The 24,255-nt window shown below is 44.4% G+C and overlaps 1 protein-coding gene across 1 annotated transcript in view; it reads left to right on the top strand.

Moving 5' to 3' along the window:
• The window catches only part of Slc26a5 (solute carrier family 26 (anion exchanger), member 5), a 55,366-nt gene extending 31,144 nt beyond the window's left edge, over positions 1-24,222 (top strand). Inside the window, exons 7-19 of the mRNA XM_005377231.2 lie at positions 184-336; positions 3,069-3,151; positions 7,987-8,134; positions 9,089-9,202; positions 10,387-10,464; positions 11,093-11,188; positions 11,406-11,512; positions 16,853-16,922; positions 17,508-17,600; positions 18,238-18,345; positions 19,055-19,255; positions 20,206-20,260; positions 21,480-24,222. Coding sequence (XP_005377288.1) covers positions 184-336; positions 3,069-3,151; positions 7,987-8,134; positions 9,089-9,202; positions 10,387-10,464; positions 11,093-11,188; positions 11,406-11,512; positions 16,853-16,922; positions 17,508-17,600; positions 18,238-18,345; positions 19,055-19,255; positions 20,206-20,260; positions 21,480-21,673 — 1,500 coding nt within the window. The 3' untranslated portion in view covers positions 21,674-24,222. The remainder of the gene's footprint in view (positions 1-183; positions 337-3,068; positions 3,152-7,986; positions 8,135-9,088; positions 9,203-10,386; positions 10,465-11,092; positions 11,189-11,405; positions 11,513-16,852; positions 16,923-17,507; positions 17,601-18,237; positions 18,346-19,054; positions 19,256-20,205; positions 20,261-21,479) is intronic.
• The last annotated feature ends 33 nt before the right edge of the window (positions 24,223-24,255 follow it).

Below are 24,255 nucleotides of genomic sequence, written 5' to 3'. Positions count from 1 at the left end.
ATGGCCAGCGGCCATTTCCAGAACTTCCTCCTCATCGCAAACAGAGGCTCCACACCACGAGGCCACCCCGAACCTCCGTGCCCCCGTCTCCCTGAGCTGCCCGTTCTCGGTACCGCGTGTCCGTCGCGTTGCGCAATGCAGGACTGTTTCCCGATGTAAACTCCAGTGTTCACTGTGTTACAGAGTACGGTTGCTGTGTTGCAGAATGTTAAAAACCTCAACGTGTGTTCCCTAGGCGTCGGGCTGATGGTTTTTGGTTTGCTGTTGGGTGGCAAAGAGTTTAATGAGAGATTTAAGGATAAACTGCCAGCGCCCATTCCTTTAGAGTTCTTTGCGGTAAGTCTAACCTAGTGAAGATCTATCCAGCTCCTACGACCCCATGCTTCTGTTTCTGTGAGGGATTTCAAAGTGGATGCAACGTTGATTATTTCCTGCCATTTTTGTCTGTAACTCACTATTATTTGTCTATTTGCTTTCCTGAGAAACTATCTTGAAGATACCAATAAGTAAAATAACAACCATTGATAATGTCCTACCACTCTGTCTGTAATTCAGTGAATCCCCCTATTTATGTTGTCTTTCTTTTACTCTTTAAAATTAAAAAAAAAAAAAAAAAAGTGGATGCAAGAGGAACAGGACGGGAAAGGGTCTTTTCTCTCAGTTCTGCCACAAGAGCTAGCAACAACAACAACAAAAGCATTAAAAGGTAAACACAGATGACTTTAAATGCAGGTGAAAACCATCCTTACAACTTTGCCACCATCTCTGAGTGACAGGATTTCACAGGATTTGTTCTCCGCAGTATTTTTATTGTTTTGTAATGAACACATGTTGCATTAATAGGGGAAGAATAAAAGACAAACATTCCCAAACTGTCTCAGCTCCCTGGCACTCTGAAGCCAAAAGAAACACCCCACTGTCTGACTTACTAAGCAGTTAGGTCCAAACACCTTCGTACGTATTTATAAGAACATGGCAGCTTTCTGTAAACATAGGCGCACAAATTGGAGTTTAAAAAAATGTTATTATTTTCTTAAATAACCACGGTTGCTCATGGACATGTGCACCTGGTGGGCACTTGGAACCCGATTGGGCACCGCTGCCCTCATCTCCCATTCACATGGATTTTTCAAAGCACAACTGCTGAACACGAAGCTTTGCAAAGAGGCACATTATTGACAGCAGGATGTATGAACTGGTGACGTTCGAGCTGAGAACGACCTCCAGCCAGAGGTCCGCCCAGTGTCCCAGAGGCGGCACTGTGTCCCTGAACCCTTTAAAATCCCAAGACCCCGTGAGTTCCCTTTGGCACGCTGGGGCTTCTGAATGCATAGTTTGGGTGCCTCAAAGACAAAGAAGTGAACTGGTCAAAAGTGTCTGGTCCAAAGTGAGAAAAAAGCCCGTCTTTTCTTCTCTTTGCCTTGGTTTTTTCTATATTCTACCAGTGCCCTTGGGGGGCCAGGTGTTAGGACTCAAACCCATGACCTCCCACATGCTAGGCAAGAGCCCTGCCATGTGCCACATCGCTGGGCCCTATCAGTACCTCTTAAAAAGTTTGTTGTTGTTGTTGTTTTTTTATTTAAAAAAAAAAAAGGCAATCTCTACCCATTTCCAAACCTCTGCTCTGTCTGGGACTGGACCCAGGGCTGCGGTTTCCCCCAGGAACACAGCAGCTCTGACTGAGCACGTTTGTACGCAGGAGTCCAGCAGGCTCTGTTCATAGAGCGCAGCCCGGAAGCTCCTTCTGTCTGGGGTCCTAGGTCTGTCCAAATCTCCCTGTAAAGATTCCTTTACGTTTCCCAGGACAGTGGCCTCCAGAATGCTACCACTGAAATGATAGTCTTCATGGCTTCCGAAACTTCTGACTTAAACTCTCCATTGAGCAAAGAAAGCAGAAGCCATACTGGAAAGCTTGGGAACAGAGTCTTTGCGATTTTCTTTAAGCAAAAAAAGAAAATTTTCATCATAAAAATATGTTTTGAGCTCTGCTTTCTATTTTCTAATGCATGTGTTTGTGTCCATAGAGAAACGATGGTTTCATTACTTGCCTCCACATAAAACAAATGCTCCACAAACTGGAGCCATGTTTATGTTGTGAGTTCAAATATTCGAGACACTCTCCCAGGCTGAGATGCACAAAAAAGCAACCAAGGGTGACCAATATAATTGCCACCAGCAGAAAAGGATCATTTGTCCAAAGGGGCTGGAAACACCCTTGGCCCTGGTCTCTGGGCTGCGGTTTCTGACAATAGGATTAGCTTACTATCACTTTCCTGCTGGGCCCCCTAAAAGGGGCTGGTCCTTTCCCTTGTCACCTCTAAGTCCTTCCCTCCTGGAGCTCCATGAGCCATAATTACAGGGCATGGAGCAGGCCACCATCCCACCTTACTGTGTGTCACTTGTATCACACTGAGGACTGTGCTTTATGCCTTCGGTAAACCTGGGCCTGACAATCCTGGAGAGCCCCAGGGACAATGTCATTCTGGGTGATTGCCATCCCACTAGCCCCAGAGAAGACACCTGCGGGATGGGGGTGGGGCGCTGACCACACTTCTGCTGCTCTTCTGTACACTGGGTACTCATGCTGACACTGAAGTTCCTGCACCACCCTCATCATGCACATTTCTACCCAACTGAAAGTCAAAGCCAACCCCTAAGCCAAAGCTCACAGCAGAAGCGAGGGAAAAGAAGACAGTTCCAGGCCTTTAGGAAGCTGTAGTGCCCATTTCAGTTATGTGGGGCAGAATCATGGAGAGAAGTTAGAAATACTGGAAGTGAATAAATCCTTCTTTTCATTCTGAGCATTGGTAGTGCACGCCTGTAATCCCAGAACACAGGAGGCTGAGGCAGGAGGGTGGAATTGGAAGCCTACCTGGGCTATCTTGTGAGGCCATGTCTCAAGCTCGAGTGTGCATGTGCGTACACACACACACACACACACACACACACGCTATGACAGCAACAAAGTGAGAATAAATTTGCCTTGCCTAACAAATTCTTTGAAGCTCATTTATGTAACATTTGCATATTGATATCTAAACTTGCATCTGGGTTTGTATCTGTTTTAGGTGGTAATGGGAACTGGCATTTCGGCTGGATTTAACTTGCAAGAATCGTACAATGTGGATGTCGTTGGAACGCTTCCTCTAGGGTAGGAAAATAGTTTAAGTGACAGAGTGACTTGAATAATCCATGGACCTATTGTTTCTAACTCCTGCTATAGTGCTCTGGCAATGAAAATTAATCTTTTTCTACCTATCAGATAGCTGGGGATTTTACAGGTTTGTGGCATGTATCGCATTTGTTGTGGTTTAAAAAAACAAAGTGATTACTGTGATCATTGTTAACTGTACAGTTCAACAATATTAAATATATTCAAATTATTGTAAAACAGATCTCTGGGACTTCCTCATCCCTTAGGGATAGGGTTAGGGTTAGCAGCCACGGGCATTGAATGTTCTGAGGCTCCTTACTTAAGTGGGTTTTCTAGTCTCAGATCATAGGATGTTTACGCATATTTCTCTGTGATAGCTAACTACGTGCTTGACATTTATAACTCTGTATCAGCGGACCAAGAAGGAGTACACTGCTATGTGTATCACCCTGCCCCTCTAGATCCGGCTCTGTCTTCCCATCTTATGTGCAATAATTTCTTCACCTCGCTCTCACCACCACTCTGTGCCAACTCTGCCCAGACGAGGTGAGGGACACTACTTGCCCATCCGGGAGCTCTTCGAAGCCAGTGCTCAGCCCAGAGAGCAGGTGCTTGAGGGGTCTGGTGGGGGACCGAGTCAGAGCAGAACACCAGGAATAGTAGCACAGCGAAATTTATTTGCAGAACGTAAGTAAACTAGGGGAATAACTTCCGGAGCAGTGACCCGGATGTAATCTACCCCACAGTGAATTCATCTTCAGGGAGCGGGGCCACAAGTGGTTGGGACGGGGTCTGCGCAGGCGCAGTCTGGTAATATGGGCCTTTATATTCCAGCCCTGCCCGGAGGAGATTCTGGCTTTACAGTGCCATCGAGCCCCGTTCACTAGCGCATGCTCAGTAGGCTAGCTTGTGAAACGTCATTTCTGAAAATCAACTCTAAGGAAACGTGTTCGAGAAACAACTTTTGGGGGAGTTCAGAGTACTGATGAGGGAGGCAGCGGTGAGGAGCAGCCTGCATCCGGCCTTCTCAGGCTGCCCCTCTGCCGAGAGAAACTTGCACTTGCTTTAAACTTCAAAGCAATGAATGGGGTTTACAAACATGTTACTTAGTATTCTGTGTAAAGCTGTGACACAGTAATAACCCTTGCTTTTCAATTTGGACTTCTAATTTCCACGATACTTCCATACTCCCCCGTCGCAGTTGGTGCTTGTCATAGTAAGGGTTAGGGTTAGGGTAACTCTCTCACAGCAAAGTTCATTATTCTCATTTACTCAACACGTGTTTATTGAATGCCTTTTATGTACCAGGGAACACGGTAGTTTAAAATGAAAACAAACTTACAAGCAAAAAAGTGCTGGTCCTCATGGAGCTTATGTTTACTGAGGTCAGCAAACAAATAGTAGGAAGTGCTGTTGATAACTGGAGGTGGGGTCTTCCAGCCAGGCGGGATAGATGAGACCCGAGCTTCGTTGTCTGCAGGGAGGACAGACAACTCTGATGGAGAGCAAAATTCTGGCTGGCCCGTGAACAAAGAAAAGGGCGAGGTATCTATTCACATGCAGGGCTCGAGGGGGAGAAATTTCAGTGGGCTGGGCTCCCTAAAAAAGGGAGAAACCTCATACCAAGGGCATTTTGTTTTCTTTTCCTGGGCAAACATCTTGGTCTCGGAATGGGCGGCCAGCTTGTCCCAGCGACTATTCCATTCTCTCTGTCCACGCCCCCATCCGTATAGATGCCATGGCCTTGTGGTAGGATGGGGTGTGGTGGTCGCTAAGAGGTCTCAAGGGTGGAGGATTGGCAGAAAGCTCAAATGGTGCTTTTAAGGAGCCGCGGGTGAAGGATCTGGGAGCTGGTTTGTCCTCTGTCCTCCGGCAATGTTCCCCAACATTGTATTCTCTCATCTAGTTTTTTCTTGGAGACTCTGTGGTAAATGCACCCTGACTGTCAGAATGCACCTGGTTTTTGGAGGTTGATAAAACTGAGAGACTGAGAGAGTAGGGGGAAACACACACTGTACTTGTAATGGGTCACAGGTCCTGAAGCGCATCCACCCCTTGTCCTGTGGAGGCCCCGGGAAGGCGATATTAGAGAGACGTAAGTGAGCATTAGTGGCATGCTGGTGAGTCCTGACTGGGACCTAGAGCTGGGTCTTCTGATACACGGTTGCATCCTCTTTCCACCACCTCAGCTGTGGGTCTCCAGCTCAGTCACATGGTAAGCAATCGTCTGATCAAATCCAACAGATAATCCGATTCAGTTACTAGTTATAAATAATTTGATTAAGCGGTAAATTCTTACACATAGATTGCTCCTTTAGAAATACACTGATATGCTGAAATTCACACGTCGCCATGATTCCTACACACTGTCTTCCTTACCCTGTTGTGTTTCCCCCACGTGTGTCGCTTTGGTTCTCTATGTGAGAAGTAAACTTTAAAAAAAATAACTTTTTACCTTTCTGGAACTTGGCTAATGAGAAACCTTCTCTTTCTGGAACTTTGCCCAAAACCAAGCAGGTAATAAATACCTCCCTGCTTATCTACATACAATCATACTGTTTCTCTCTCTCTCTCTCTCTCTCTCTCTCTCTCTCTCTCTCTCTCTCTCTCTCTCTCTCTCTCTCTCTCTCTCTCTCTCTCTCTCTCTCTCTCTTTTGTCTTTTTGAGACAGGATCTTGCTGTGCAGTTCAGGCTGGCCTTCAGCTCCCTTTGTAGCCCAGACTGGTCTCAAACTAACAATGATCCCCCTGCCTCAGCCTCCCAGGTGCTGGGATTACAGGCGTGCGCCACCACGCCCCGTCATACTGTTTCTCTCATCTGTGACTCTTGCTCATCTATAACAAACTGCCCCCAAACAGTGGCTTTAAACAGCGACTGACCACTCGTTTGCTCATAATTCTTCAGCCCAAGTTGCGCCGGAGGTGGTCACTCTGGTCTCACTGGTGACCTCTCATGCTCCCGCAGGTGCCTGGAGGTATGGCTCAGGCTGGGCGTGGTGGTTCCGGACTCTGCCCCAGCTGGCCTGGCTGGGGTAGCTGGGGGCGGGTCTGGCATCTTCTCTGCACCTGGTGGCTCAGGGCGGCCCCGTGTGACCTCACTGCCACCTCATTCTCTTGGTCACAGCAAAGCAAAGGTCAGTGTGGACCCAGCAGAAGGGAAGTGCTGGGCTTCTGGTGGGAGATGCTCGTGCCAGGATGAGAGTGCTGGGCCAAGTGACGGGAACTGCCCCGCTTACTGACGCAAGCACAAACCGGTGCACACTGCGGGGCCCAGGCTGCGGCCTGGCTCTCACAGGCTCCAGTCGTGGCTATCTATGCCCCGTTTGAGGGTTTCCTTTCCTGACCTCCTTCCAGAGCCCACCCTTTCCTTGTGTTCTTATTCCCCGGGCCCCTCCTGCCGCCGGGCCTTCTCTCCTGGCCCAGCTTCCACAGCCAAGTGCAGGACAAAGATGATGGTTTAGAGTCAGACACCCTGCATTTGACAGTCTGATCCCTCTTGGGAAAAGTACTTAACAACTGAAAACATCTCTTTCTCCACCTATAAATTGGGATAATCATGGCACTTACCTAGAAGACTGTGGCCTGTAGTTCCTAATCTAGCCTTAACACAACAGGTCCTTCCCCTCTCTCCCCTGCCTTTCCTGACCCCAGAATCTGATGAAATGTCTCTTCTGTCGCTCTACTTTGGTGTGGGGAGAGAAGCAGTATAGAGAGGCATGTTCCTCTCCGATTTGTTGAAATCATTTAAATGACTTGGGGTTTTTTTTGTTGGTTTTTTGTTTGTTTGTTTGTTTGTTTTGGTTTTTTTTCCGGTACCGGGAATCGAACTCACAACCTTGTACTTGCCAAGCAAGCGCCATGCCACTCAGCTAAATCCCCAGCCCCTAAATGACTTGTTTGACCTTGGGCAAGTTGTTTAACCTAACTGTGCCTCAAGTCCTCCTCTATGAGATTGGGGTTGTAATGATGCCCGACTCATTCGGCAGTTGGACATAAATAAGCAGAGAATCTGACACAGAGGAAGCACCTAATAAATGGTTGTATTTGCAGTACTGTTACTGGGAATCGCTTAAATGATTGTCATTGTTACCCAGCCCACTGCCTTGAATTGGAGCAGGAGCAGGAAGCCTTGGAAAACCTTGTTTCTCTTTCCCTATAACAGTCCGGGGAATCCCTATTGTTTCTTTAGGACAAAGGGTCTCACACTACAAGAATGGACAAAAATGGGGTACCCCTTTGTGGGGTTCCAAGAGTCCTCCAGCTCCCCAGAATTCCCCAGTGAGACCCAGGAAGTATGATCTACTGCTGCTCCTTCCTGATTTTACAACTCAACTTGAGGGAGCAGTGACACAGGAGGAGCTAGTATACTAAGTCCTCCCCTCAAGTCACAAAGGAGGAGCGTGAGTAGTGTTACAAGGACAGTAATTCTCCTCTGAGCGGGCCTTGTAGGATGCCTCCCCTCCCCAAGACGGATTCAGGTGTTGGCATCCGAGTCCTTCGCCCACCCTCCCTTCTCCCTGGTCTGTGTCTTACTTACAGCTGCCATCAGGGTGCCCTTGGTATGAGCTTTCTCCTTTTGTAAATAAAATGGCACCTGATCTCTGCTGATCAGCCACCCAGCTTTCGAGCCAGGCCTGCACTGTGGGCCTGGGAAGCACATCTCTGGGTCAAGGAGGGCCCTTGTGCTTGCCAGAGCAGAGCAAACAAGTTCCATGTTCCAAGTTCCTCGTGAGTTCATCTCATCTGCAGGTAATGCCCTTCTAGAATACTCCCCTCTGCTCCTGTGGTTTTCCCCCGGTGGTCACAGCACTGACAGTCAGCTTGACTTTTCAGGCTGCTGCCTCCAGCGAACCCGGACACCAGCCTCTTCCACCTCGTGTACGTGGACGCCATCGCCATCGCCATCGTTGGGTTCTCAGTGACCATCTCCATGGCCAAGACCTTGGCAAACAAGCATGGCTACCAGGTTGACGGCAATCAGGTAAAAACTGTCAGTTCCCTGCAGGTGCTTCCCGATGGCACATTCATCGAGCAAGTGAATTTACCTGTTAGTAGAAAAGCCTTTGCTTTGGTGGTGGACGTATTTGAAGTATTTATTTACCCAACACTATGATTTTTCTCATGTATAAGTGTTATGTCGTGGAACAGGAGGTACAGAGTCCTCACTCACTTTGTGGGCAAGGCTAGAGAGCTGCACTCTCAAATCTGGAGCACATGCTAGACGTAACTTCTGTGTTTAAAGCTCATAGCCTGGGAGTGTGATCTTTCTTCAGAACCATTTTTGCCCTACAGGACAGCTTATCTTTGTTTATTAAATGCTGATACATGATTTATCTCTCAAACTCCGAAGTATTCTCTTTGCTGCCTCCTCTTATAATGTAGCTCCAAGGAAGGTATTTAATCTACATCCTGCAAGCTATAACCTTGGAAGACTATTTCAGCCCCTGTGGGCTTCCAAGGTTTTCCACACTGACACAAGATGCAGGGATCCAACTCAAAATACCCAAAGGATCCCTAAGGGTGGGACTTGCTGGTCCCAGGAAGACGAGGGCATTAGCTTGGTGAGCAATAGCACCTAAAAGACGCCAGTAGGAACACATTAAGAACTCTCTTGAACAAAAAACTTTCTACTTTTTACTTCAGTTTTCTTTTAATAACTAAAAAAAAATCGCTATTCATGTAGAAAGCATATTTTGAGACAGAGGGAGTGGGTGGGGAACATGGCACTTAACTCTGAAACAACAAAAATCCAAAATGTTTTTCTCCAACCAAAAAATATGCCGTAGTTCCTATTTGGGGCTCAATACTAAACACATTATATCTGGAAAGAAAATGCAGAAACAGCCTGTACTGCTGAAATTTGGTAGTAAATAAGCTGTCATCCCCTCCCCCAAGGATGACCTATCTCCTTTGTGTTTGTTTCCACATGGAAAAGGAGCTCATCGCCCTGGGACTGTGCAATTCCATCGGCTCGCTCTTCCAGACCTTTTCGATTTCCTGCTCCCTGTCTCGCAGCCTTGTTCAGGAGGGAACTGGGGGGAAGACACAGGTGGGTATCATCAGCACTCTGAGAACGGGTCATTTGGGTGGCCATTACATGTTCATCCCCTTGTTCTACTCTGAACCCAAACAAAGCTGCTCTGCCTGCAGATCCATGCTCCAGGGAGGTGGGTAGCGCGTCAGACAAAGGCTTGATTGGTTGAAGGAAACACAAAGAACTGATCTGTAGAAAAGAGGTATATTCTCCCATTAAATTGAAAAGTTATGCAATACCCCCTTTGCCACCAGGAAACCTCAAAGGTCAGACATGGGTGTTGTTCGGAGAGCCTGAAATTCAGTGTGGGCAGGTTGCCGGCAGCATGGAGCAGAACTGTCTGCGATGATGGAAATCCTCAGTATGTGTACCATCCAATATGGCAGCCACCAGCAATCTATGGCTCTTGAACATTTGATGTGACTATGGCAACCAAGACCTACATTTTTATTGTGTTTTATTTTAATTTTTAAAAATTAAGGGGGCCAGGAATCTAGCTCAGGAGCACAGCACCTGCCTTGCAAGCGTGAGGTCATGAGTTTGATTCCTGGTACAAAAAAAAAAAAAAAAATTAAATATCTGCATGTCCCCAGTGGCTGCTATATTGGACAGCAAACAGTTGTCTGCACGCTTCGTTGCCTGGTGAGTCTCAAGTTGCTACCAGGCACCTCTCCGCCCCTGCTAAGGCCCTTCATTCAGGATTTTAAGTGTTTTTAGTTTCTGTTTGAAAGCTCTACAAGGTGACAGGTATAGTGGCACATTCCTGTAATCCCAGCACTCAGGAAGCTGAGGCAGGAGGATTGTGAGTTCAAGCCTAGCCTGCGCTACATAATAAGTTCAAGGCCAGCCTGCACTACGTAGCAAGATCCTCTCTCACAAAGAAAACAAAAGAAAAGAAAAGAGTCTAAAAGCTATATGAGGGGGCCAGGGATATAGCTCAGCGGCACAAGCACCTGCCTGGTAAGCCCAAGGTCCTGAGTTCGGTTCCCAGTACCAAAAATATAAAAAATAAAAGCTATATGAGAAAACAAAACTTCAAAGAGGGAGTGGAGTAGGGGTGTATGCAATGGTTTGGATGACTTAATCTGAATCTATATTTTCTTGATTTTCCCACAGTGGTGATGGAAAGAATAAGACCCGCCTCTGCCCCACATTCCTCTAGTCTCCTAAAAGCTCCTTCCCTGTCTTCTCTCATTCAGCTTGCAGGTTGCTTGGCCTCACTGATGATCTTGCTGGTCATATTAGCCACGGGATTCCTCTTTGAATCATTGCCCCAGGTGTGTAATGTGCACGTGCTGTGTGTTCTTGCCCAGTGCGGAGACTCTGCTGTTTCGTTTGTTTATATCTTTGCAGCTATCTTAGGGGTTGTTATTGGAATCCTAGGAAGGTGGTGTAAGAATGAGCCCAGGCTAGGAGAGATCACACACCATCAAGTCCTGACAGCTGCCACAGCCCTTAGGAAACCCATCTCCTCTACTCTCCATCCCAGTTCCTTATCTGCAAAGTGGGGATTGCATTGGCTGACCACTGAGATTCCTGCTCCCCTTGACCTTCTATGACCTTATAAAAATTTTCATTAAAAACCTGAGATGCCCTACACTCAAACACATTTCTTTGCTGATGTATTTATCTTGGGACAGATCAAAAGATGGAAAAGCAAATCATAAGTAGAAGGCCATGGTGAAATAATTCCTTGAGTTCTAAGTTTAATTCTGACCCTCTTGACCACCATGTAGCTTTGCTACTAGGACATGAGCCTGACTTTTCAAGGCCCACTTTAGCTGAGTGCTGAAAATCCAGGTGTTCGCAGTTTCAGTGGGGCGTCGGGAGAAGACGGGGGCAGCAGGAGGGCTCTGGGGACCCGAGAGGAGGGAGGGGACCGTGCTTGGATGTGCTGTGTTGCAGGCCGTGCTGTCAGCCATCGTGATTGTCAACCTGAAAGGAATGTTCATGCAGTTCTCAGATCTCCCCTTCTTCTGGAGGACCAGCAAAATAGAGCTGGTGAGTCGGTGACGCTCAGCTTAATATGGCATAGCGGCAGCTCTTAGTGCTGATGAAAATACTATGGGGAAGATGTTTACACAGCTGTTGCATGCAGCACCCGGGGAGGCAAAGTAAACAGCCTCTGTGGGGTGTGTGTGTGTGTGTATGTGTGTGTGTGTAACTCTTACAGGATTATTAACATGATTCTTCACAACGCTCTCTGACCGCTGTTTAGACCATCTGGCTCACCACTTTTGTGTCCTCTTTGTTCCTGGGATTGGACTACGGCCTCATTACTGCCGTGATCATAGCTCTGCTGACTGTGATTTACAGGACACAGAGGTGAGTGCCCGATGAGCGTGCGTGTGAGTGTCCTGGCAGAGACTTTACAAGCAAAAGTAGTGGAAGTGGAGCCTCTCTGTTATTCCTAGTTCGTGTAAGAGGGCGCTATAATGCTCATGGGACCTGTTGCCTAATCAACAAATGACAAATACAAGATCACATGTAATTCTGTCAGATACTCCACTGTGTCACGGTTTATACTTCCAACAATGGTTTTGTTTTAAAACCCTAAGTTCCACTGTTGCTCCTCCCCTTCCTGGCCCAAGAGAGGGTCACTGGTTCATTCACCACTCTCCGGAGTGAATGTGTTCTAGCAGTTCACTGTGGTACCAGGGGCCAACATGGATTTCAACAACATGAAGCAAGCTCTGACACTAAGTGACGGATGCAATCCTCCAGGTGTCCCTGCCTCCATCTGAGCCACTATTGTCTGTCTCAGGTTGTCTTCTTCCTAGTAGGAAGCTGAGCCCATTGGTGAAGGAATAAAATACAACTTTTTTTAAAAAGCTATTTATGGGCACATGCCTGTAATCCCAGCACTGGGGAGACTGAAGCAGGAGGATCTCAGTGAGTTTGAGGGCAGCTTAGACTACATAGTGAGCTCGAGGCCAGCCTGAACTATATAGTGAGATCCTGGCTCAAAAGAAAATAAAATGCTGTTTATGATGAAGAAAACCCTGCAAAGATAAAAATGAAACGTGTCGTAGAAATAGCCTGGATTCGGGTCGGGCAAACCTGAGTTTCAGTCCTGGCTCTACCTTCTGTAAGCTCTGTGATTTTATGGGACCTCTCAGAATCTGTTTCTACACCTGTAAAATGGGACCAATAGTTACAGTGAGATTTAAATAACATGAGGAGGGGCTGGGGATTTAGCTCAGCGGCAAAGTGCCTGCCTGGCAAGCGCAAGGTCATGAGTTCGGTTCCCGGTACCGGAGAAAAACCAAAAAAAAGGCCAAAAATAAATAAATAAATAAATAATAAATGACATGAGGAGATCCAGCACAGTGCCTGAGTCCTGCTGCCACGGAGTCTTCTCCCTTGAACAGAGAGGGGAGGAACAATAAGTTGGGCTGGTTTTACCTGTGGCTGAAAAATCCCTCCATGGTTCTTTAAATTCAGACTCGGCAGATGGGGATGCTGACCGTTTTTCTGCAGAAGATTGGGATGCTCCTGCTCACCAGAGTACAAAAGGAGCATTTTTATCCCTAAAACAAAGAGAAAAATGTTAAAAGCATGTGGTCTAAGCTCCGAGTGGAAATGAAACTACTTTTAACAAATTCCAACTGTTAGAACTGTTGCCCATTATTGTCTTAAAAGAAGTTTTTCCTGTTTTTATAAAGAACATCATTCGTTCACACAGGGCTTTTCTTTTTTTTACTAATCTCATAGCTTTGGTGAACATTATGGTTTGAAACTATCTAGGGGGCTGAGGGTGTAGCTCAATGGTAGAATCAATCCCTGGCACTAAAAAACAAACAAACAAAAAAATCTGTGTTGTTTTCTTTACCGAATAGGATTTTATAATTTCTTATCATAAATTTTAAAGCTGGAGAAGTTTATCTTTTAAATGCTGTACTTTTCTTTCTCCCTCAGATATTGAAGTAAAGTTGAGTTTGTATGTTTGTCACTTGTGGGTGATCCTGCTGGGGTTTCGTAGCGTGGCCTCTGAGGGACCACTGCTCAAGATACTGGTTTCTCTGCAGTGGCCTCTTTGCTGTAGGCAGGGCACACTTCCAGGAGACAGCTAGTGGTGCACTGTTCTGAACACTCAGTCTCCCCTCCAGCAGCCACAGTTACAGACGCCACTTCACCCTGCACATTGCTGCTTCCAGGCCAGCACCATGGGTGCCATCACCATGGTGGAGGTTTAGTTTCTACCCCCGTCTCACTTACTTTTCTTGTTACTTAGACATAATACCCAACACACAAAGTTAAAGGAGGAAAGGTTTATTTGGCTCACAGTTCTAGAAGTTTCAGCCCATAGTCAGCTGGTTCCAATGCAAGGTGACACATTGCAGAGGGGTAACAGTTCATGGCAGATGGAAGGTACCAAAAGCAACAAGGGATCTTAACAATGTCTTTCTGCCCCTTTTATCTTATCCAGGCTCCTTAGGGCAGGTAGCACTCACACCTTTAATCCTACTGCCCTTGATCCTATCACTGCACCATGAATTCTAACATTGCACACTAGACCCAGCCACTTCTTAAAAGCCCCCCCTATGACTGCATGAGGCTTTGGGGTACATCTAAGCACAAGCCATAACATTCCCCCCCTGGACTCATGCATATCCCTTTATACACTCTGCATTTAGTCCATCTTCAGGAGTTCCCACAGTCTGAACAGTTTCAGCATTGCTGAAAAGTCTAAGTCCAAAGTCTCTGAGATTTAAGGCAAACTCTTAGCCTCAAGCCTCTGTACAGAAGGAAAGAAAGTAAAACACTTCCAGTGTTCAATGGCATAAGATAGACATTTCCATTCCAAAAGTTACAAATGGGGGATACAAAGGAATGGGAACAAAGCAAGTCCAAATTCAGCAGGGCAAACATTAAATCTCACAGTTCTACTTCCAGCATCCTTGGCAGTCTGTGGCAAGTTGTGAACCCCAAAGAGCTTGGGTGGCTCCACCCCCATGGTACTTCTGGTGGTTGTAGCTCCCATGGCTTCTTTCACTGGCTAGCTTTGCTCACTCCTTGCAGCTTTTCTTGGACAATCCATGTTCTTGGCTTCTCCAGCCATCTGGGGTCTCCACTGCACCTTTGGCTTCACATTCACAGCTTCCAACACTGCCCTCCCAGAGGCACACTATCTGGCCTCCCAGGCCTTCTTCTGAAACCTGGGTGGAAGCTTTCCTGACCCACAACTCTTGCATTTGTCATGCACCTCAAGCTAGCACCATGTGGGTGGCACCAAGGTCTGCTGACAGCTGGAGCAACAGCCAGGCTACCTTCTATTTTGACTGTAGGAGTCCAGTGTCTATGAACCAAATCTTGAGGAACAACTTCCCTAGGCCAACTCCATTCTGGAACATGGTGTGCTGGAGCTTTCGTCTTAAAGCAGTCTTTCATTTTTGGAATTTTGAGGCTGCAAAGGGTGGAGTCCTGCTGCTTCTAGTGAGGCCTTCAGGCCATCTTTTCTGTTCTCCTTTTCCTTCTCAGCAATCAAGATCTTCTCTGCTCTATTTTTCCAGTGGAGCTTCCTTTCCAGAAAACTCACAAAATTTTAAATCATCCTGCTGGGCTCTTTGCTCTTGATTCTCAACATAGGTCTAGTTAAAAGCCTCCAAAAGTAGCCATGCTGCCACCTACCTCAACATTAGGCTGCCTTGAAATTTCTTCTGCCACGTTAATTAGTCCACTGCCCTTAATCTCAGTCTCAGGCAAAGTCTCTGGACACAAGCAAAATGCAGACAAACTTTCTTCCAAACCATAACACACATCATGTGGGGTCTAATAGCTAATGCAGTACTTCCTCTCAGCAGAAACCTCCCAAGTGTGGTCTTTACTGGTATCATTTCTGTCAGCATTCTAGTCTTCTGAGCTCTGATCAGACTCTCCCATCAAGTACAGCCTAAGGCTTTCCAGTTCTACTCTTTCAGTCAGCATCTCTGAACCTTTCCAAACTCTTCCCACAAGCCATTCCCAAAGGCTCCTAACATAGTCAGGTACAGTCACAGCAACAACCCCACTCTCTGTACCAAATTCTTAGTTAGTTTTCTTGTTGCTTAGACAAAATACCTGATACTCAAAATTAAAGGAGGAGGGTCAGGTGTGGTGGAGAATGCCTGTAATTCCATCACTCAGGAGGCTGAGGCAGGAGGATCACTGAAAGTTCAAAGTTACCCTGGGATACATAGCGAATTTGAGGCTAACCTGAACTAAATAGTGAGAGCCTGTCTCAAAAAAAAAAAAAAAAAAAAAAAGAACAAAGTTAAAGGAGGAAAGGTTTGTTTAGCTTACAGTTCATAGAAATTTCAGTTCATAGCTGGCTGGCTCCAAGGCAGGGTAGTGCATGGCACAGGGGCATCAGTTCATGGCAAGTGGAAGCAACAAATGACCTTAACAGCATCTTGCTGCCCCTTTATCTCATCTAGACTATTTAAGGTGGGTAGCTCTCACACCCACAATCCTAGTGACTGATCCTAGCGCTGCATCATGAATTAATTTCAGCTTCACATACGCTAGATCCAGCCACCTCCAAAAAGCCCTGTGACTGCCTGAGGCTTTGGGGGCCACATCTATGCATAACCCATAAACAGCCCCCAAAGCACCCATAATTTAGTCAGTATTATAAAGCATGTTAAAACAGTTATAATCTCCATTAGGTGCATATTTTTTGAGGCCCTCCTGTGTTCCCAGGGAAGTACTTGACTCTCTGAATGTTGCAGTAAATAAGACATGGTCCTTCCCTTCAAAAGGTTGGCTTCTCCCAGGGATGATGGATACACAGTAGCGGGAAGGCCAGGGATATAGCTCAGTGGTACAAGTGCCTGCCTGGCAAGTGCAAGGTCCGGAGTTCAATTCCCGGTACCAAAAAAAAAAAAACCAGCAGTGGGGATGATGTTAGATGATAATGCAGTGATGATGGCACTAAATGATTACAGCTACTTACGTGCCCAGCTCTGGGCAAGATCAGTGCTTCACATCCTTTTCCCCTTACAACCCAAAGGCCATCAGCGGTCCCCTTTCACAGGTGTGGATGCTGAGTTCTAGAGTCACTGGACAGCTTACCCAACACACAGTGAGTGGTAGGGATTAAATGACTTACTCACGGGATTCTGTGGATCCAGAAGCAAATTCTTCATAAGCCTCGTATCGTCTTTCTTTAGACAATTGGAATATACAGTTCCATGTGCTTCAGTGGGCTTAGCCAGGCACAGTGTGACAGTAAGTGGAAGAGTGGCCCAAATGACACCTGTGGAGCTCATGGAAAGAGACCTCCTGGCTCCTGGTGTCAGTAGGGAAGCGACAGGGCTTGGACTTTGCTAGGAGCAGTAGGATGTAGACCCACAGACACGGCACCCCAGGGCACACAGGTGGCCAAGAAAGCCCTGTCCTCCTCTGCCTGCTTAAGCTTCATCACTGAGACCCAGTTCTCCCAGCCAGGGGGTCTCAACTTGTCCTGTGCTCCCACGGCACCCCTCCATGCAGGGATGGAATGGTGCTGGGAGTGTGATGCGGAGGACCTTCTACAAAGGCACCAGAGGAGGAGCAAATATTCTGAGGGGCATCAGTTCACGGCCCACACGTGCAGTGTGATCACAAACTAGCACACCCACACGTGCAGTGTGATCCCATGCTGCGCCCCAGCAGCGTGGGCTTGAACACACTCTCTGTCTGCAGCCCAAGCTACAAAGTCCTGGGACAGCTTCCTGACACAGATGTCTATATCGACATAGACGCCTATGAGGAGGTAGGTCCCTTTCCTAGGATTTTAAAAGACTGTGAGCGTGTGATTGAGTGGCTTAGTACTTTCACCCAGGAGGCAGAGGTGAAGGGGAGGGAAGCGTAGTGATTAATGTAAAATCTACAAAATTCGATCGACCATCTGGATTCAACTGTTTATACTGTGCATTAACTGCTCTAGTTCCTATTCTCGTCTTCCTGTTTTAAATGGTTTAATAGTAAAAATGAAGCAGAGACCATCTTGTGAAAGAAATGGGAAAGCGGGCGTTTTTAAAAGCTTTCCAGCTGAGTATGGTGGCACAGTCTTATAGTTCCAGGTGCCTGGGAGGCTGAGGCAGGAGGACTGCTTGAGCCCGGTATTTTTGAGACTAGCCTGAGCAACATAGTGAGACCCTGGCTCCAAAGAAAAGAAACAAAGAATCATTTTTCGTTAGTATTATTCCTTCCAAAGCCTGCCACCATTTTATCTAAATACAGTAAGAGGCCCCTTTGCAGCTTCTGTATTCATTTCCACAGTGGAGGAGGGAGGCAGTTGCAGTTTTGATTCTGAAATATATCTAGGCATCAAATTCCCTAATATTTTACTTCTCAGGTGAAAGAAATTCCTGGAATAAAAATATTCCAGATAAATGCTCCGATTTATTACGCAAACAGTGATTTGTACAGCAACGCATTAAAAAGAAAGGTGAGTGGTAAGAAAGTAAGAGCGGTTACTTTTGAGGAGAGACTTGTGGACTGACAGCGATGGGAAAATCGCCCAAATGTGTCAGTGAACCCGACTGTACTACCTTACCCCGACACCTGCGATAAAACGCACCACCCGAGCACTTCCAAGAGTCCAATCCAGTGGAACATCACAGACATTCACATTTTTCTGCAACCATTACCACTACTCATTCTCTCTTATATATATTTACCTATTCAAGTAAAATTAAAACAAAGTGAAAAAGGACCTTAGATTTTTTCACTTTGGGAATCATGTTGGTCCCCTTGGTGATGATCAAAAGTCAATCTCAGATTTCCCATCAGCCCACAAAATCTCTTTAAGATACAAGAATCTGAGAATTAAATGTGGTAAATACCACTCAAAATTCTCTGCTGCTTTCCCTCCTGGCTGTGTTGAACGAAGACAGCGTGAGGAGAGCTTACGCACATTCTCTTAGCTCTGAGGATGTAACTTGCTTGGGGGCATCTGCGGGAAAGGTGAACGAGGGCGGGGTGATGATCTGGCATGGGAAGCATGGGGGAACTTGGAGATTCATGGCGTCTGGGTGGGTCCCTCGGAGCACGGAGTGATTTCTGCATATTGCTCTTCTGTGAAGACTGGGGTGAACCCAGCAGTCATCATGGGAGCAAGAAGGAAGGCCATGAGGAAGTATGCCAAGGAAGTTGGAAATGCAAACACGGCCAACGCCACTGCCCTCAAAGTGGTGAGTGGACTCGTCGCTTTCATTTTCCCTGTTCTCACGATCTGCGGTAATTCTAAACAGAGCAGAATGTTACTAAAGTGGGAAAGTTTAGGATCAACCTAAGTATTCTTGATGCGTTATGAGTATACACTATGGTCAGTTAGGTAGATGCTTCTGAAATTAGTATTGAAAACATTGTTTTAAGGGGCTGGGGATTTAGCTCAGCGGCAAGGGCCTGCCTGGCAAGCGCAAGGTCATGAGTTCGGTTCCCGGTACCGGAGGAAAAAATAAATAAATAAAATTAAATTTAAAAAAATAAAAATTAAAACAAGAAAACATTGTTTTAAAATGTAAACATCACATAGCACCTCGAAAACTTTTACCATGACTGCTCCCTCCTAGATTTATTCAGCTGGTAGTAAAAAAGTTCAAAGGCTGATTTTTGACGAGCAGCCTTATCACTTGTGGCTTGTCATGCTGAAGTTAATGGAACTATTTCAGAAGTTGCTGGAAATGGAGAGGATGACAAAGGAAAAAACTAAGTCAAACCTAAATATTATATACATATCCTTTCGGTCCTATGATGAGGCTGGAATATGACCAATATTTTAAAAGAGACCTGCTATAGTCAGTAGCTTGAGAATACAGGGGCTGACTTCTTTATGAAAATCTTTCTCAAGCCAAAAATGTAACTTCAGAGAATTCTGACTGGGTTTCATTTTTGATACAGGATGCCGAAGTAGATGGCGAAGATGGGACCAAGCCTGAGGAGGAGGATGGTGAAGTAAAATACCCGCCGATAGTCATTAAGAATACATTTCCTGAAGAACTGCAAAGGTTTATGCCCCCGGGGGATAATATTCACACCATCATTCTGGATTTCACACAAGTCAACTTTATCGATTCTGTTGGAGTGAAAACTCTGGCAGGGGTGAGTTTTTAGAATCAGAATATTTAGAGTGGTATTTACCACATTTAATTCTCAGATTCTTGTATCTTAAAGAGATTTTGTGGGCTGATGGGAAATCTGAGATTGACTTTTGATCATCACCAAGGGGACCAACATGATTCCCAAAGTGAAAAAAATCTAAGGTCCTTTTTCACTTTGTTTTAATTTTACTTGAATAGGTAAATATATATAAGAGAATGAGTAGTGGTAATGGTTGCAGAAAAATGTGAATGTCCGTGATGTTCCACTGGACTGGATTCTTGGAAGTGCTCGGGTGGTGCGTTTTATCACAGGTGTCGGGGGTAAGGTAGTACAGTCGGGTTCACTGACACATTTAGGTGATTTTCCCATCATTGATGACTCAGCTACATCAGTCTGTGCCCGGTGTCCCATCCCCACATGAGGGACCTGGGCTGGAGTCCCTTTTCAACTCTTACAAGTTCTTTTTTGTTATTTTTTCAATTTGCCTATGGAAACATTTTAAATATAGTTTAAAGAGTAAACAGCCTAGCATAATGAATCCCCACGTAACTACAACCCAGCTTTAACAAAGACCAACTTATGGCCAATCTGATTTCACTTATAACAACATCCACTTATTTTCTCTTTCTTCTCCCTGTTGTCACATCTTCTATAAATAGTTCAGAATCTGTTTAAGAAGATTCCTTTTTTAAAAATCAATACTATTATACCTTTGTTATACCTAAGTAAAATTAATATTTTACACCCCATGTTATCACTATTACTTTTAAACCCAAAAGTAAAAGAAATATGAAGTTACTTTCTACTGATTACCTGAAAAATGTTTAATTGTTGAAACTAGCTCAGTGAATGAGTTAGAGGATCTCATGTCCCTTATATATGTATTGGTAGAAAATGACTTGTATCTGGCAGAGCCAGGAAAAACTAACTATATTTCAACATTATTACAGATTGTAAAGGAATACGGAGATGTCGGTATTTATGTATATTTAGCAGGATGCAGTGGTGAGTACACCTTTAGGATGGGGAAAAGTTTTATCAAGTTAGTTTTGTTCTTTTTTTTTTTTTTTTTTTGGTTTTTCTCCGGTACCAGGAACTGAACTCACGACCTTGTGCTTGCCAGGCAGGCGCTTTTGCCGCTGAGCTAAATCCCCAGCCCCTTAGTTTTGTTCTTAATAATTGCATTTGGAAATGTTTGTATAAATTTGATGTTTTTATCAAAATGACAATTACTCTTTTGGAAATCACTGTAAAGCTAGCTTTGAATGATCCAATTACAGGCAGTCCTGTCACTGGGTTGCTCTAGTTCTGGCTTTCTGACCCTGAGGTGGAGGAAGGCGAAGGAGCTGATAAGTCCTTGTTGATTACGCAATGGCCACTATAACACCGCAGAACTCTATAAAGTCATTCTCATCGATTGCTTTTCCATCCAACGGTTTTCGAATACCTTGCCTGCTATGTTTGCTTTATATTATATTTGAGTTCAAACAGTGCTTGAGTGCTCGCTTTGGCAGCACATATACTAAAAAACAATGCTTGAAAATAAAATCTATGTAAAACAGTACTTGAAAATAAAATCAATGTGAAGACATCACTTTTCACCTGTCACTTTGACAGCCTGGTCCACAGGCATCTGGTGGAAGAGTAGTGTTCTCAGATGAAAACGATGGGGATTCAGATGGTACACCCATAGCTGGCAGACCCACATTAGCTTGCAAAATGCCCAATGCATTGACCTTTTAACACAGCAAAACCTCAGTGTGCCGTACACATTCCAAACAACACCAGGTATAGTTGGTCACCATAACATTGTCTATAAAAACAAAACACTGGAGAACGTGTCAAGGAAAAGGAACCAGTTAAATAAATTAGGGTATGTCCATACAACAGAACATCATGTAGTAGTCTATAAATATAGATATAGATATAGATATATATCCAATTAAGTAGCCTAAAGCAATATATATGTGCCATCTTTGGAGTAAGTGAGAACATGGAGAAATGTTTATATTTACTTACATTTACATAGAGAAATCCTGGGAGGGTTCCTAAGAAAGTAATGAAAGTGGCTTCCTAGGACTGGGCTGTAGGGTGACTCAGACAGGTATTGGGGTGAGGCTTTACCACGGCATTTTAATAAACTGTATGAAAGTGTTACTTTAAAAAAAATGTTCAAGACCAAAACTCTGAGTGCAAAATAATTTTCTTTTCTTATTTTTTATAGCACAAGTTGTGAATGACCTCACCCGAAATCGATTTTTTGAAAATCCTGCCTTAAAGGAGCTGCTGTTCTACAGCATCCACGATGCGGTTTTAGGCAGCCAACTCCGAGAGGCGCTGGCCGAACAGGAAGCCGCAGCTGCCCCTCCGCAGGAGGATTTGGAGCCCAATGCCACACCCACCACTCCGGAGGCATAAGGGGGACCTCAGCGTGGGTGGGGCGGGATTATTACTGGGGGAATTCCTACTTTACACATTTTAAGTAGTAGACCCTAGGTTTTCCCTCTGGGTAAATACTAGTAGTCGAGGCTTGATTTGGAGGGTGAATGATGCATAGCACGATGTATCTTACTTGTGTTTTCTAAAATTGAGTATTTCAAAGACAAATTGGCCTCTTCCCTGTACTTACTACTTTTTAGTATTGTCTCTGCAAACCAAGCTCTTAAAATCTTACATCCTTAAAGTACTTTACATACAAATAGGATACGCCATCACCAGATGTTTCCTTGGTATTGCACTTGTTTGGGTACACGTGTCTATAGTCAGTCACCTAACAGAGGAAACAAATCCACAATTTTCTAGGTGTTCTTGTTTTACAATAACCTTTTTTTTAGTATAGAAGAGACACAAGTTGTGAACACATTGGAAAAACAGGAAGTCAAAAAATGATAACATTTGGTCAAACACTCCACCACTTAACCCATTCAGATATTAACATCTTCATGCATATCCTTTCAGATGTCTTTTCTATGCATGGTATACACTTTGCATTTTAAATGAATGTATCTATATAGTATTTGGAACCAATTTTTTAAATCACCAGTCTCTACTATCTTGTCCAGGATGTTTTTCTCTCAGACCATATTCACGTTTATTCAGTTGTATCTAAATTTGCAGTTGGTTTGTCCAAACCAGTATTTATTCTGTGAACTCACATTATACCTACTGGTCATCTCCCTTTAGGTGAATAAGTCTATTTTATCTAACATAGTTCCTGATTTTATTTCCCCCCTAGTACTGGGGATTGAAGCTCGGGTCTTTGCTCTGAGGGACCTCCCCAGCCCTCTTTTCTTACTGAGTCACTAAGTTGCCCAGGCTGGGCTTGAACTTGTGATCCTCCTGATCAACCTCCCAGAGTGCTGGGATTATAGGCGTGGACCACCACACACTGCTGACACTTATTAAAGACCGGGATTGTTGCTTTATAGAATCCCATCCTATGATTTTGTCTATTTGCTTTCTCATGGTGTTGTTTAGCTTCTTCCTCTATTCCCTACACTACCTGTAATCTGGAAGGCTCATGGATTTGAGTTAAACGTTTTGTGTTAGGAGATATCATATCATGCTTCCTATTATATCACATCAAAAATATATAAAATCTAGTGCACCTACCATTAACAGTGTTCAGATGGATCACTGGATTAGTAAAACTGTCTAATCTTCCAATTGGTTTTCCCCTTTGTGGCAATAGTTATCCATATAACTTTCTCTGGCATTAAATGAATGTTTACATTCACCATTAGCCATTAAACTAGAAAATGTAAAAATAAGAGATCTTACCAGAATGGCAGGTTGAATGATTTATTTCCATTTAATTATCAAATTCAAAGTAAGGAATTAGTTTAATGGATAGTGACAAATTAGGGTTGTTTTTTTTTTATAGATTTCTTATTTGTGATTTATAATTTTAGCCTCATGAAATTTTAGTTTTAATATTTTCACGCCATCATAATCTTTTTGACACTCAAATTATCGCAAATTTAGCCAGTAGGAATCCCTCTAAGTTTTGTTGTTGCTAATACTGGAGTAGCATTAAAGACCATGGATTTTAAGAAAGCTAATGCCCAAGTATAGTTTCATACCATCCTTCAAAGTCCATAATTATCAGTTAGTGAGTCATCAAGCACAGTTTTTAATCTCTGTATAAATGACTTCTCAGTTATTTATAGTTGACACAGAAATGTGGAGTGTTCAGAGGCTGTGGGGAGGGCTTTGCAGCCAATTTGTCATTAGTAGTGCAGTTCTTACAGTTTTTCTAGTAACTATCACCTCACAGTAAATCAAAACACAAGCATCAGCCAACCTGTTTGAAGTTCCTTCTGCTAAGAGCTCCTGCTTTGTCTTCCGTCCTCTTTGTCTTTAACTGTTTTCTTGACTCCTTTCAGTTTTCATAAAGAAAGCTCTCCTGGAAGGAAGTGGTCAGATCCTAACAGAAATGTTGGCATAGTACATTAGATTTTCCAGGGACTTTACTAATTTGATTCAAAGTAAACCCTTCCTGTCTAATTATTTATCTCAAGGTAGAGTGAAGTTAGAGTAGCACCTGGTTATTCTTTTTATGATCACACGCACAAGGTCAGATACATCTGCATTCTGACACGGACTGCCTTCTGAAAGAGCATGTAGTTCCAGAGCTTTAGCTTGTACTAGAAACTTATATAAAAGGGCCCACATCATTTCAGCCATTGAACTAGAATATAAAATACTCCATTGAATATTCTTTAGCATCAGTTTTCAACAAATGCCTTTTGCACAGTAGACACTCAAGTCCTAGTAACGAATAAGGTTCAAAAAATATATTTGTCTATAGCTTACATTTTATATTTTACTTTTCTGTTCTTTAATTTTTATCCTGTTTTGAGGAGAAACTATTGTGTACATAAAAAGCACTTAAATCTCTCTGAAGGTGGGAAAATGTATTTTTGTTTTATGATGCATCTGAGAATGTAAGAGTATGTTTCAAAAAACACTTTATGTAAATATGTCTGAATGTTTTAAAT

This window comes from Chinchilla lanigera, unplaced genomic scaffold, assembly GCF_000276665.1.
Source record: "Chinchilla lanigera isolate Chin_1 unplaced genomic scaffold, ChiLan1.0 scaffold00009, whole genome shotgun sequence".
Classification (NCBI taxonomy): Eukaryota; Metazoa; Chordata; class Mammalia; order Rodentia; family Chinchillidae; genus Chinchilla; species Chinchilla lanigera.
The sequence above is the reverse complement of the archived record's forward strand: the minus strand, read 5'-3'. Positions and strand labels throughout refer to the sequence as shown.